At 45.2% G+C, this 15,845-nt stretch overlaps 1 protein-coding gene across 1 annotated transcript in view; it reads left to right on the top strand.

Moving 5' to 3' along the window:
• LOC139583582 (polyamine-modulated factor 1-binding protein 1-like) overlaps window positions 1–15,845 on the top strand; it is a 163,126-nt gene that overhangs the window by 90,574 nt on the left and 56,707 nt on the right. The window contains exons 18-21 of the mRNA XM_071414825.1: window positions 558–788; window positions 890–1,120; window positions 7,621–7,905; window positions 10,472–11,339. Coding sequence (XP_071270926.1) covers window positions 558–788; window positions 890–1,120; window positions 7,621–7,905; window positions 10,472–11,339 — 1,615 coding nt within the window. The remainder of the gene's footprint in view (window positions 1–557; window positions 789–889; window positions 1,121–7,620; window positions 7,906–10,471; window positions 11,340–15,845) is intronic.

The following is a 15,845-nucleotide window of genomic DNA, read 5'->3' as shown; positions in this document are numbered from 1 at the left end:
AAGATTTACACCCAACACCAAACTATAATAGGGGTGGCAGGTAGCATAGTGGTTATAGCGTTGGGCCAGTAACAGAAAAGTTGCTGGATCGAATCCCTGAGCTGACAAGGTAAAAATCTGTCGTTCTGCCCTTGAACAAGGCAGTTGCACACACACTGTTCCCCGGCAGGCCGTCATTGTAAATAAAAATGTGTTCTTAACTGACTTGCCTAGTTAAATAAAGGTTACATTTAAATAAAATAAATAATAATAATAATCGTGTTCAATGAGAGAATTATGAAGACGTTGTTTCTAGAAAGGACATTTCAGCTCCTGTGTGTTCTGTGGCTGATAGGTCCTGTGCTATTGTAAACTATCTGTAGAGAAGGGCCCATTCACTCCGACCTCAGATAGCATGGCCCTTATTTACACTAGGACTGTACAGTATTACTGGGTCTGTTAGTGACCGAAAGAGTGTGCGTGTGGATGCACATTATGACTCATGATATATATTTTTTTGCCTTTTGATCTTTGTCTCTCATATCCAATGTGATGTTTTTGTATTGCTGTGGATGTAGGTTGAAGTGGCTAAAGGGTTGGAAAACACACGAGACACTGAGATAGAGCTTCTGAGACAACAACTGACGGACCTCAAGGAGGACCTGAGTGAAACCACGTCCAGGACTCAGGGCCAGGAGGAGAAGGCGGCCATCTTTAAACAGAAGTACTGCGTTGCCATGGAGAAGGTGCAGCAGCTCCAGGGACACATAGAGTGTGTGGAGGAGGAGCTCAGATACACACAACAACAGGTAGTCTAAGCTAGTTTCTAGCATTTGACCACTCACTTTCAAAATGCAAGGTTTACTCCAATGACCAATGTCAACCTGTTCTATTTGGTTTTGATTGACAGCTGACTGAATCCAAGGCAGCGGTAGACAGGGTTAAGGCGGAGCTTACAGAGCTGGAAGGGCGCTACGAAGAAAAACTTGGCCAATGGGAGCGCTCAGAGGAAGCCCTGGACCAACTGACTGACGAGCTGCAGGCCAATCAGATGGCTCTGAGGGAGGGGCGGGAGAGAGTGGAACAGTGTGAAGGAACCATACAACATCTACAGCAAGAGGTGGACACACAGAAAACTCAGGTGTGTCAGTGTTATGGTTGACACTAGACCTATATAGAGAGTGGAAAGGAATAAATATCTACTGTATATATATCATCCCCATATGTATTTCATACTACATATTTATAACACTTTTCCTTTTCCAGTACATTGTGGGCTTTTCTGCCCTTCATTGTCCAATATCCTAACCTGAAGTAAGGACAATGCTAGCTACAATAATACATATGCCTAGTTCCATATTTATTTTAATTTGTGAGTCTCTTCGAGAAAATTGTCTGTGCAGTATGCCAAGTTAAATAAAAGTAATCTGAGTGACCTTTTTCATAATTGTAGCAACTATAATGATCGTTCTGTTCATGAGTTATGGGTGCAAGTTCAGTGAAATTATATTATATTGATAGCAATCCTGAGCAAAACAGAAATGACAGTGGAGGAGTGTGTGTGTGTGTGTGTGTGTGTGTGTGTGTGTGTGTGTGTGTGTGTGTGTGTGTGTGTGTGTGTGTGTGTGTGTGTGTGTGTGTGTGTGTGTGTGTGTGTGTGTGTGTGTGTGTGTGTGTGTGTGTGTGTGTGTGTGTGTGTGTGTGTGTGTGTGTGCCTCTGTTTGAGGATATTTACTGAGTCTGTCTACAAATGAATAATCTTTATTACGGGAAAATGTAATTTGGTTCAACTCAGCTGACAAGGTCAACACGGCGGAATGTCATTCTAATCAAATCAAATTGAATCTGTGCGTTATAAAAGAGTTAGCTGTTTGAAGAATGTCTGTATTTGATACTTTATTACATTGTGTAATGAGTTAGATGTGAGTGGGTTCTGTTGAGGAGAGGATCTCTCTGTAGTTGGTGTTTCGGTAATTCTCTACCTCCTGTCTCACTGCACTCTCTGTTTCTGTCTGTCTGTCTGTCTGTCTGTCTGTCTGTCTGTCTGTCTGTCTGTCTGTCTGTCTGTCTGTCTGTCTGTCTGAGTCGCTGTCTGTGTCCCTACATGTCTGTGTCCCTACATGTCTGTCTGTCTGTCTGTCTGTCTGAGTCGCTGTCTGTGTCCCTACATGTCTGTCTGAGTCGCTGTCTGTGTCCCTACATGTCTGTCTGTCAATCGAGTATCTTTCTATGACAGACAATAGTTACAGCATGGCTTTGAGGAAGGTAAGTTGAGGTGTAGCTCCAGGTCCATTAGTAACTGTCCTCTCCCCACAGATACTAAAGTATGAGAGTTCTCTGAAGTCATACCAGCAGAATCACTCCTACTCTGATGAGCAGTATTGTGAGAGTTCTCTGAAGTCATACCAGCAGAATCACTCCTACTCTGATGAGCAGTATTGTGAGAGTTCTCTGAAGTCATACCAGCAGAATCACTCCTACTCTGATGAGCAGTATTGTGAGAGTTCTCTGAAGTCATACCAGCAGAATCACTCCTACTCTGATGAGCAGTATTGTGAGAGTTCTCTGAAGTCATACCAGCAGAATCACTCCTACTCTGATGAGCAGTATTGTGAGAGTTCTCTGAAGTCATACCAGCAGAATCACTCCTACTCTGATGAGCAGTATTGTGAGAGTTCTCTGAAGTCATACCAGCAGAATCACTCCTACTCTGATGAGCAGTATTGTGAGAGTTCTCTGAAGTCATACCAGCAGAATCACTCCTACTCTGATGAGCAGTATTGTGAGAGTTCTCTGAAGTCATACCAGCAGAATCACTCCTACTCTGATGAGCAGTATTGTGCCTTACAGAGACTACAACTGCAGAAGGTAGTAGCCTACATGAATAAAAACATTTGGCAGGACCCCCCTCCACCACACACATACACACACAAAGAAGTAGAAGCAAATATGTTGAATGAGCAACTGATGAGCATGGTGAGCCTCACAAGTTTGACAATATTATCTTCTATGTTTCAGTCTAATACTGCTATTTACTTACGTTTGTAGCTCTTTGTCAGTAGTTAAGCCTCAATGTCCTCTCCAAGTTTTGCTGTAATTTAGCCCGGAAGGATTTGAGAAAAATGATTGGTTGACGATAGGCATATGACGTTGGTCTACCTCTCGTCTTGTGCTGCGCAGAAAATCAGAGATTGGAGAAGTGTTTAATATCACCCGTACCACATCCTTATGATATATTCAGAGTGTGTGTGTATATATATATCTAAGCAGTAAGGCCAGAGGAGGTGTGGTATATGGCCAATATATCACGGCTAAGGATTGTTCTTTAGCTCGACGCAACACGGAGTGCCTGGATACAGCCCTTAGCCGTGGTTTATTGGCCATATACCACAAACCCCAGAGGTGCCTTATTGCTATTATAAACTGGTTACCAACGTAATTTGAGTAGTAAAAAAAAAAGTTTTGTCGTACTCGTGGTATACGGTCTCAGCCAATCAGCATTCAGGGCTCGAACCACCCAGTTTATAGTGTGTATATATATAAAAATATATATATGTGTGTGTGTGTGTGTGTGTGTGTGTGTGTGTGTGTGTGTGTGTGTGTGTGTGTGTGTGTGTGTGTGTGTGTGTGTGTGTGTGTGTGTGTGTGTGTGTGTGTGTGTGTGTGTGTGTGTGTGTGTGTGTGTGTGTGTGTGTGTGTGCGTGTGTGCGTGTGTGCGTGTGTATATATATATGTATGTATGTATGTATGTATGTATGTGTGTGTATATATATATATATATACAGTGGGGAGAACAAGTATTTGATACACTGCCGATTTTGCAGGTTTTCCTACTTACAAAGCATGTAGAGGTCTGTCATTTTTATCATAGGTACACTTCAACTGTGAGAGACGGAATCTAAAACAAAAATCCAGAAAATCACATTGTATGATTTTTAAGTAATTAATTTGCATTTTATTGCATGACATAAGTATTTGATCACCTACCAACCAGTAAGAATTCCGGCTCTCACAGACCTGTTAGTTTTTCTTTAAGAAGCCCTCCTGTTCTCCACTCATTACCTGTATTAACTGCACCTGTTTGAACTCGTTACCTGTATAAAAGACACCTGTCCACACACTCAATCAAACAGACTCCAACCTCTCCACAATGGCCAAGACCAGAGAGCTGTGTAAGGACATCAGGGATAAATTGTAGACCTGTACAAGGCTGGGATGGGCTACAGGACAATAGGCAAGCAGCTTGGTGAGAAGGCAACAACTGTTGGCACAATTATTAGAAAATGGAAGAAGTTCAAGATGACGGTCAATCACCCTCGGTCTGGGGCTCCATGCAAGATCTCACCTCGTGGGGCATCAATGATCATGAGGAATGTGAGGGATCAGCCCAGAACTACACGGCAGGACCTGGTCAATGACCTGAAGAGAGCTGGGACCACAGTCTCAAAGAAAACCATTAGTAACACACTACGCCGTCATGGATTAAAATCCTGCAGCGCACGCAAGGTCCCCCTGCTCAAGCCAGCGCATGTCCAGGCCCGTCTGAAGTTTGCCAATGACCATCTGGATGATCCAGAGGAGGAATGGGAGAAGGTCATGTGGTCTGATGAGACAAAAATAGAGCTTTTTGCTCTAAACTCCACTCGCCGTGTTTGGAGGAATAGAAGGATGAGTACAACCCCAAGAACACCATCCCAACCGTGAAGCATGGAGGTGGAAACATCATTCTTTGGGGATGCTTTTCTGCAAAGGGGACAGGACGACTGCACCGTATTGAAGGGAGGATGGATGGGGCCATGTATCGCGAGATCTTGACCAACAACCTCCTTCCCTCAGTAAGAGCATTGAAGATGGGTCGTGGCTGGGTCTTCCAGCATGACAACGACCCGAAACACACAGCCAGGGCAACTAAGGAGTGGCTCCGTAAGAAGCATCTCAAGGTCCTGGAGTGGCCTAGCCAGTCTCCAGACCTGAACCCAATAGAAAATCTTTGGAGGGAGCCGAAAGTCCGTATTGCCCAGCCACAGCCCCGAAACCTGAAGGATCTGGAGAAGGTCTGTATGGAGGAGTGGGCCAAAATCCCTGCTGCAGTGTGTGCAAACCTGGTCAAGAACTACAGGAAACGTATGATCTCTGTAATTGCAAACTAAGGTTTCTGTACCAAATATTCAGTTCTGCTTTTCTGATGTATCAAATACTTATGTCATGCAATAAAATGCAAATTAATTACTTAAAAATCATACAATGTGATTTTCTGGATTTTTGTTTTAGATTCCGTCTCTCACAGTTGAAGTGTACCTATGATAAAAATTACAGACCTCTACATGCTTTGTAAGTAGGAAAACCTGCAAAATCGGCAGTGTATCAAATACTTGTTCTCCCCACTGTATATATATATATACACACACACACACACACACACACACACACACACACACACACACACACACACACACACACACACACACACACACATATATATATATATATATATATATATATATATATATATATACAGTGCCTTCGGAAAGTATTCATTTACATTTACATTTAAGTCATTTAGCAGACGCTCTTATCCAGAGCGACTTACAAATTGGTGCATTCACCTTATGATATCCAGTGGAACAACCACTTTACAATAGTGCATCTAACTCTTTTAAGGGGGAAGCGGGGGGTTAGAAGGATTACTTTATCCTATCCTAGGTATTCCTTAAAGAGGTGGGGTTTCAGGTGTCTCCGGAAGGTGGTGATTGACTCCGCTGACCTGGCGTCGTGAGGGAGTTTGTTCCACCATTGGGGTGCCAGAGCAGCGAACAGTTTTGACTGGGCTGAGCGGGAACTGTACTTCCTCAGAGGTAGGGAGGCGAGCAGGCCAGAGGTGGATGAACGCAGTGCCCTTGTTTGGGTGTAGGGCCTGATTAGAGCCTGAAGGTACGGAGGTGCCGTTCCCCTCACAGCTCCGTAGGCAAGCACCATGGTCTTGTAGCGGATGCGAGCTTCAACTGGAAGCCAGTGGAGAGAGCGGAGGAGCGGGGTGACGTGAGAGAACTTGGGAAAGTTGAACACCAGACGGGCTGCGGCGTTCTGGATGAGTTGTAGGGGTTTAATGGCACAGGCAGGGAGCCCAGCCAACAGCGAGTTGCAGTAATCCAGACGGGAGATGACAAGTGCCTGGATTAGGACCTGCGCCGCTTCCTGCGTGAGGCAGGGTCGTACTCTGCGAATGTTGTAGAGCATGAACCTACAGGAACGGGTCACCGCCTTGATGTTAGTTGAGAACGACAGGGTGTTGTCCAGGATCACGCCAAGGTTCTTAGCACTCTGGGAGGAGGACACAATGGAGTTGTCAACTGTGATGGCGAGATCATGGAACGGGCAGTCCTTCCCCGGGAGGAAGAGCAGCTCCGTCTTGCCGAGGTTCAGCTTGAGGTGGTGATCCGTCATCCACACTGATATGTCTGCCAGACATGCAGAGATGCGATTCACCACCTGGTTATCAGAGGGGGGAAAGGAGAAGATTAATTGTGTGTCGTCTGCATAGCAATGATAGGAGAGACCATGTGAGGATATGACAGAGCCAAGTGACTTGGTGTATAGCGAGAATAGGAGAGGGCCTAGAACAGAGCCCTGGGGGACACCAGTGGTGAGAGCACGTGGTGCGGAGACATTCAGACCCCTTGACTTTTTCCACATTTTGTTAGGTTTCAGGCTTATTCTAAAATTAATTAAATAGTTTCCCCTCATCAATCTACACACAATACCACATAATGACAAAGCAAAAACTGTTTTTAATAATTTTTGGGTAATTTATTAAAAATAAAAACTATCACTTTTACGTAATTATTCAGACCTTTGGCAGCGAATACAGCCTTGAGTCTTCTTGGGTATGACGCTACAAGCTTGGTACACCTGTATTTGGGGAGTTTCTCTCATTCTTCTCTACAGATCCTCTCAAGCTCTGTCTGGTTGAATGGCGAGCGTTGCTGCACAGCTATTTTCAGGTCTCTCCAGAGATGTGCGATCAGGTTAAAGTGCGGACTCTGGCTGGGCCACTCAAGGACATTCAGAGACTTGTCCCGATGCCACTCCTGCGTTGTCCTGTTGGAAGGTGAAACTTCGCCCCAGTCTGAGGTCCTGAGCACTCTGGAGCAGGTTTTCATCAACGATCTCTCTGTATTTTGATCCGTTCATCTTTGTCTCGATCCTGACTGGTCTCCCAGTCCCTGCCACTGAAAAACATCCCCACAGCATGATGCTGCCACCACCATGCTTCACCATAGGGATGGTGCCAGGTTTCCTCCAGACGTGACGCTTGGCTTGAATACTTTCCGAAGGCACTGTATATGAGCTCAACATGATTTCAAGAGACAGGTTGGCATGTCTGACTGAAATATGGGACACATCCACCTTTTTTTCTAAATTAGTGGTGTTTGAATTTGATGATAAAACGGTCCCGCACAATCCAGGAGGTGGTCACCCTAACTGTACTGAAACTTAAAAGTTAAACCAATGGGCATCAATCGAGCAGAGCACTTTTGGGAGCATATAGCAGTGTGGAGATCTATGTCACCAGCAAGTTATTTTTCAGAATACCAGTACCACCATCCCTATAAATAATAATGTGTATTGACTTCTCATCAGCAATCCACAAAGCAGGTAGAGCACTTGGCCAATTGCGAACAGGCCCTGCTACAGATGAGGGCAGAGTATCTTCGCAGGGAGGAGGAACTAGAGAAGCAGAGCCAGGAGAAGGCGGGGCTAGAGAGGACCCTGCAATCTCTTCACCTGGACATGGCCGCCTCCCACCGCAAACATCTGGTCACTCACACACAGCTGGAGCAGGAAGTGACACAGCTACAGGAGGAAGTGACACGCCTACAGGAGGAGCTGGTTGACACCCACGACACCTGTACACAGAGACAACAGGTCAGTTAGGATTAGGAAATGTTTAGGACACCCAGGTGCTTACCATAGCTCAGGGGTCTCCAACAGGTTGATCAACCCACCTGTGAGTCGCTCGCCAAACAGTTCTCAAAGTACACACAATTTTTCATATGATCCATCACAAACTGTCATAAACAAATCTCACAAGTATCTGACACAGCAAGCTCTCAACTGTTATCTAATCAACACAATGTTGACATTATCACACCCCTGGTTAGCCACTAATGGCTTAAAAAGCCAAACCTAACACAATATCTGACAATGAATTTCCAGCAATACCCCTGTCTGTCTGTGTGGTGTGAGTGTTTGTCTATCAATCCAGTTGTGTAGCCAGTTGATGTGATAACTTATGGGTTGACAGAAATACCTTCCCCCAAACTTTCTCAATTAAATGTTAACTGCAGAGTAGGCTTACCTAGTAGAAGTATATCGTGAGGAAGTATATCATTTGTATCTATTTGTTATTTGGAAACTTTACCATGAAATGAGCAGCAGCGGTACAGAACCATCACTAGACCAGCACATTAGATGGCACATTCCTCACTAGCTAGATGTGCAATTAAAGGGCCGGATGCTCAATTAAAGGGGAATTACACAATAAATTGCCTTTTGATGTGATTTAACCATCGACATGGCCTCAGAACAATCCAATTTTGTTGTTTCTATATGAACAGTTGTAATTCTGAGCGTGAAAAAGTTGTCTATGAACCATTATTTTACCAGGTATATTGATCGAAAACATAGTGCGCTACTTTCTCTTGTACACTAAGGACCTGGGGAAGAGTTGCAGGGGAGAAGAAAAGAATGTGCCTATTTGAAAGCTAGAAAAAAATTAGTAGCTCACAACATTTTTCATTCAAGTAGCTCTCATACTAGAAAAGGTAGGTGACCCCTTCTGTAGCCCCTAGCTTCTACCCTATAGCCCCTTGCCCCTATCAGGGTCAGCAGATTTGAAGGAACTGGAAAAGTGAGATTAGTAGTCTGCGGTTTCTCTCTCCATGACTGTAGGATGCAATAGAAGCCTTTTCAGCCTAACAGACATGGCATATGAACCCGGATCTAAAATATATATTCTCTCACACACACTTCTAACCCCTATCTTCCGATTGCCTGACAGAAACAAATTACCCTGCCATTAATTAAAGTTCCAAGTGGTGTCAGGCCCGGCTCAATTGACTCCAATTAACATGTGAAATGGACACTAAATTTTCAAATGAGGTTAAGTGGTGACGAGGGTGCGATAACGACTGGTGCCATGGCACTGTGCCAAGACAAAGCTGCCAGTCGTGGGCACTTGGGTGTCCTGTGTGTGGGTCTACCCCGTTAGCACAAACACATGACACGCGTGTCACACACCCCCAGCAGGCGACCTAATGACTTGTGAGGATAGCGTGTGTTGGGAGGATAGCGTGTGTGTTGTGATTGTCCTTTTCACGTCAGTTCACTCAGCCGTCGTCATGAAGGACCACTGTGTGCTCTAGCTCAGGGGTTCACAAACCTTTTTTGCTTCATGACCCACAAATTGAGGTGTGTTTTGAGTCGCAACCCACCATAGGGGTTGAGCGTTTAAAAAAAACATGCACAGACCAAAGAATAAGTCAGAAATATAATCTTGGCAGCGGAGGAAAAATGTAGTAGTTTCAAAGCTAATCTCCTGTAATTGTAAACATTCTGCCATGAACCTGAGAGAAACATTTTCACTTCTTTAAGCTTATTTCCTACAATTCTACACATTTTGACATGTGGCTAATGATGTGTTCTATTGCTGAAAATCAATGTGGGCCTGATTGTCTTTCTTTTATCTTGTTGATTTTAAATTCTCAAAGATTATAGGCTATTACTTTAAAATATATAGCTCCATTATCTTTTCTACATACTTTATATCTGGTTGAAGACGTTTTTCTATCACGATAATGTATAAAAATAAAACAATTTTTGCAATGTTGTCCCGTACCTGGACCCATGCCGCGAATGTGTCCCGACCAACAGTTTGGGAACCACTGCTCTAGCTGACGAGTTTGTGTAATGTGATGACACATGTAAATCTACATGAATTACATCTGCACACATAATACATGCGTAGAGAGGGCTGTGGAACAACTCTGATTACATGTATGGTTAACATGGGCCTGTATGTTTATGTGTGGACAGAGCTAGATGCTCCTTCAACATGGCTACAACGCAGTAGAACAGTTAGGGAGTTGGTATTAGGGAGCAGCCAGTCTACAAAGTCAGGGCCATTGGATGTGATCCATGCGCGCAGAATGATTTTGATATTAATTCTGTATGGTATCATATTTTATTACGTCAGTCTTTCTTTAGGGTTACTTAATCACTTCTGTTAATGACATAATGTTTGTGCACACTGTCATGGAAATTCAAGTATACTGAGAGAGACTTGGACAGTTATTCAAACAATCTTCATTTAACATCGATTCATTATTGCAATAATTAAGTTTTTCCACCACAACACACAAACATACACACCGTGGGACCTTTTCGACTGTTTAGATAGTAACTAACAGTCACACACTCTTTCTCTGGCCAGACCATCCAGGGGCAGGATGTCTTGCTCCAGCAAGTTGAGGAGGACCTGAAGGAAACCAAGCTGCTCCTTCAGAGGAGAACCAAGGATCTGAAGGAGGAGAAAGACTGGGTGCAGAGGCTCAGAAAGGAGGCGCAGGAGCAGAGAGAGGAGGAACACAGACTTGGTGAGGAGGCCAGGGAGATGCTAAAGAGGAGATGCAGGGAGCTGGAGGAAGAGAAAGAGGAGGTGAAGAGGAGAAGCAGGGAGCTGGAAGAAGAGAAAGAGGAGGTGAAGAGGAGAACCAGGGAGCTGGAGGAAGAGAAAGAAGAGGTGAAGAGGAGAACCAGGGAGCTGGTTGAAGAGAAAGAGGAGGTGAAGAGGAGAACCCGGGAGCTGGAGGAAGAGAGAGAGGAGGTGAAGAGGAGAACCAGGGAGCTGGAGGAAGAGAAAGAGGAGGTGAAGAGGAGAACCAGGGAGCTGGTTGAAGAGAAAGAGGTGGTGAAGAGGAGAACCAGGGAGCGGGAGGGAGAGAAAGAGGAGGTGAAGAGGAGAACCAGGGAGCTGGAGGAAGAGAAAGAGGAGGTGAAGAGGAGAACCAGGGAGCTGGAGGAAGAGAAAGAGGAGGTGAAGAGGAGAAGCAGGGAGCTGGAGGAAGAGAAAGAGGAGGTGAAGAGGAGAAGCAGGGAGCTGGAGGAAGAGAAAGAGGAGGTGAAGAGGAGAACCAGGGAGCTGGAGGAAGAGAAAGAGGAGGTGAAGAGGAGAAGCAGGGAGCTGGAGGAAGAGAAAGAGGAGGTGAAGAGGAGAACCAGGGAGCTGGAGGAAGAGAAAGAGGAAGCGCAGACACTCAAAGAGGCCCTGTTGGAACTACGCAGGAGTCACAGACAGACAGGTACTAATCAATCAACATATCTTTATTGTCTTAGTTGAAACGCACACCTTTTGTCTGTGAGAGAGAGAGAGAGAATGTTGAGGTAAACTAAGTTATCGCATGTACAGTAATATACATCACCAAGGCCTGTTTGACTGAAACTGGCCCTGAATGTGTCATGAGCAGAAATAAGCCACTTCAGACTGCAGAGGAGTCGGTCTATGATTGGCTGACTGTGAGATGATCATCAGACAGGTAGGCGGAGTCCAGAGGAAAGAATGATCCATCACATTCTGTTTCTAGAACCCTTGCAACCGTGGAAACACTTTGATGTAAATAACATTTAATATGAGGGTTCCGGGGGAAAGAGCGATAGCAAGGGATGATGGAGGAGAGGAGAGTCTGATAGGAGAGGACAAGACAGCTGGTGATGCATATAGATAGGAAAGCCTTATATACTGAAGCTTTCTCCAGCGCAGAGATAATAAGGCCTTTCCTGTCAATGCCCCACCACCATCCTGCTTTAGAGTACATCTCAATAATTCATTCACTTTTTCCAAAATAGCATGTTTCCAATGGCATACCTCACTGATCAATAAATCAATGTTACGTACTGTAAGTGTTACTAAAGTTGGGCAAAAAAGCTATATCATGATAAATTGCCTGAATTGATGTGATAATGATAATAGAATGATCAGTGTATAACATGAATGTGCACCACAGTGTTTTTTATTATCCAGTAAACTACTGCTACTAGTTTGATGGTTGTAGCCATCAATTATCCCATTAAGAGATTAATGTAGAACCCTACTACTTGAACCCTATTAATCTCTTAAAGGCCTTAACAATCCCACATATTTCATTTTAAACACATTTCTTTAGAACAGGATACTTATTGTACTTGAACGATATCGGCAAAATGCCTGTGGTAAATGATCAGTATGGTCGGTGTGGATAATTGTGGGTTCATCGTCCCAGCTCTAAGTACTACTCAGTTTGTCTTTTAGTAAAGGCTTTATCATCGGCAGAATATGGTGTGTGTAAATACCGATGTTGATACAATTAAAACCGCTTATGAATTCTGTTCCACAATTAGAGAACAAACCAATTAACTGTTTTACCTCGTGTGTGTGTATATATATATATACATATATCTCTTTTCCACTTTTAAACACTGATCCCTCATCATGTTGATATGGAGAATATTTTTATTTACATCCTTCATGAAATATTCACACACAGAAACAAGCATGGTTTAGCTGTAATAACATACAGTATATACAACCAGTGGATCTGAGTTGCTGCAGAGGCACCATTCTATTCCCTGTCTTTAACACTAGTTTGGAGTTTAAAGATGATGAAATGACCAGCGTATATTTCTGGTTTAGACCCTAGAGAGAGACATAGCAGCCCTCACACACCCGTTACAGTGCCTTCAGAAAGTATTCAAACCCCTTGACTTTTTTCACATTTTGTTGTGTTGCAGCCTGAATTTAAAATGTATTAAATTGAGATTTATTGTCACTGGCCTACACCCAATACTCCATAATTGTCACGGCCGTGTGGAAAGACGGACCAAGGCGCAGCGTGATTTGAGTTCCACATATGTATTTAAAGTGAAACTTCTAAACAAATAAACAAACACCGACCGTGAACAAACGTAGTGCTACATGCACTCACTCAAAACAATATCCCACAAAGCAGGTGGGAGAAAGGGCTTCCTAAATATGATCCCCAACGATTACCAGCTGCCTCTAATTGGGAACCATACAAATCACCAACATAGAAAACAATTGACTAGAACACCCCCCTAGTCATGCTCTGACCTAAACACCATAGATCACCAAGGGCTCTCTATGGTCAGTGCGTGACAGTACCCCCCCCCCCCCCCCCCAAAGGTGCGGACTCCGGCCGCAAAACCTGAAACCAAATGGGGAGGGTGGGGGTGTGGCTAGTGTCGGTGGCGGCTCCGGTGCGGGTCGTAGCCCCCGCCCAGACCCCGGATCCGGCCATGGCCCCCGGGCTGAACGCCGTGCCTGGACTGGGCATTGGCGTAGAGGAAGGTTCCGGCCTTGGAGCGGTACTGGATGCCGTGCCTGGACTGGGCACCGGCGCAGAGGAAGGCTCCTGCTTTGGAGCGGGACTGGACACCGTGCCTGGACTGGGCATCGGCGCAGGTTGCACCGGACTGATGACACCCACTTCAGGGCGGGGGCGGCTCCCGGCACAGGACGTACCGGACTGGGGAGGCGCACCGGAGGCCTGGAGCGTGGAGCCGGCACAGGTGGCACTGAACTGGTGACACGCACTTCAGGGCGAGTGCGTGGAGCTGGCACAGGACGTACCGGGCTGGGGAGGCACACTGGAGGCCTGGTGCGTGGAGCCGGCACAGGTGGCACCGGAATGTTGACACGCACTTCAGGGCGAGTGCGGGGAGCCGGCACAGGACGTACCGGACTGGGGAGGCGCACTGGAGGCCTGGTGTGTGGAGCCGGCACAGGTGGCACCGGACTGGTAACCCGCACTTCAGGGCGAGTGCGGGGAGCCGGCACAGGACGTACCAGACTGGGAAGGAGCACTGGAGGCCTGATGCGTGAAGCCGGCACAGACTTCACCAGACTGCTGACAGGCTCTTCAGGTCGAATGTTGAGCTGAACACACTTGACCAACATCTCCTCTGTCTCTCCCCCAACTTCTCCATCGCCTCCCTGACAGTCTCTGGCTCTTCCCTCTGCTCAGCCGCCAGCTCCATGTGCCCCCCCAAAAAATAATCTTGGGGTTTCTGTGGCAGCGGACTGAAGACACGCTCTTCATGGCGAGTGCGAGGAACCGGCACAGGACATCTCGTGCTGGGGAGGCGCACTGGTGACCTGGTGCGTGGAGCCGACACAGATGGTACTGGGCTGAGAAGGCGCTCTTCAGTGCGCCTGCGCTGCAGCATGGTCCTCGCCAAAACCTCTCCGGTATCCCTCGTTGAACTCCTCCAGTTTGCCATTCGGGCTCTGCCACTCCCCGCTGCTCAGTCGACCACCCCATGTGCCCCCCCAAAAAAATCTTGGGGTTTCTGTGGCCGCGGCCCCCGGGCTCGTCGCTGTCCTTCCTGATCTTTATGCGACTCCCGCCAAGGAAGGGTCTCGCATCCACTCCTGATCTCCTCCCAGGTCCAACTCACTTTCTCCTCCATGGCACGCTGCTTGGTCCTTGCTTGGTGGGATATTCTGTCACGGTCGTGTGGAAAGACGGACCAAGGCGCAGCGTGATTTGAGTTCCACATATTTATTTAAAGTGACACTTCTAAACAAAACAATAAACAAACACTGACTGTGAACAAACGTAGTGCTACATGCACTCACTTAAAACAATATCCCACAAAGCAGGTGGGAGAAAGGGCTTCCTAAATATGATCCCCAACGATTACCAGCTGCCTCTAATTGGGAACCATACAAATCACCAACATAGAAAACAAATGACTAGAACACCCCCCTAGTCACGCTCTGACCTAACCTGTCTAGGACGGGGGTGCCGCTAGCGGCACTCCTCCCACATTCCACTGAAAAGGCAGAGCGCGAAATTCAAAAAAAAATGTTTTTTTAAATATTTAACTTTCACACATTAACAAGTCCAATACAGCTAATGAAAGACACAGATCGTGTGAATCCAGCCAACATGTCCGATTTTTAAAATGTTTTACAGGGAAGACACAATATGTAAATCTATTAGCTAAACACCTTAGCAAAAGACACCATCTTTTCTTTGTCCACCAACACCACTAGCTATCACCAATTCGGCTAAACTAAGATATTGATAGCCACTAACCAAGAAAAAACCTCATCAGATGACAGTCTGATAACATATTTATGGTATAGGATAGGTTTTGTTAGAAAAATGTGCATATTTCAGGTAGATATCATAGTTTACAATTGCACCCACCGTCACAAATCGACTAGAATAAATACATAGAGCAACGTGTCTTACCTAATTACTAATCATCAAACATTTCGTAAAAATACACAGCATACACTAATCGAAAGACACAGATCCTGTGAATACAGACAATATTTCAGATTTTCTAAGTGTCTTACAGCGAAAACACAATAAATCGTTATATTAGCATAGCAGCTGTGCAAACATTACCAGAGCATTGATTCTAGCCAAAGAGAGCGATAACGTAAACATCGCCAAAATATATTAATTTTTTCACTAACCTTCTCAGAATTCTTCAGTTGACACTCCTGTAACATCATATTACAACATACATATAGAGTTTGTTCGAAAATGTGCATATTTAGCCACCAAAATCATGGTTAGACAATGACAAAAGTTGCCCAGCTGGTCAGAAAATGTCGTGCGACATATTAGACAGTGATCTAGTCGTATACATAAATACTCATAAACGTGACTAAAAAATATAGGGTGGACAGCGATTGATAGACAATTTAATTCTTAATACAATCGCTGATTTACATTTTTTAAATTATCCTTACTTTTCAATACAGTTTGCGCCAAGCGAAGCTACGTCTAACAAAA

Source organism: Salvelinus alpinus, chromosome 8 (assembly GCF_045679555.1).
Source record: "Salvelinus alpinus chromosome 8, SLU_Salpinus.1, whole genome shotgun sequence".
Classification (NCBI taxonomy): domain Eukaryota; kingdom Metazoa; phylum Chordata; class Actinopteri; order Salmoniformes; family Salmonidae; genus Salvelinus; species Salvelinus alpinus.
Note: the sequence above shows the minus strand (reverse complement) of the source record. Positions and strands in the feature narration are given on the sequence as shown.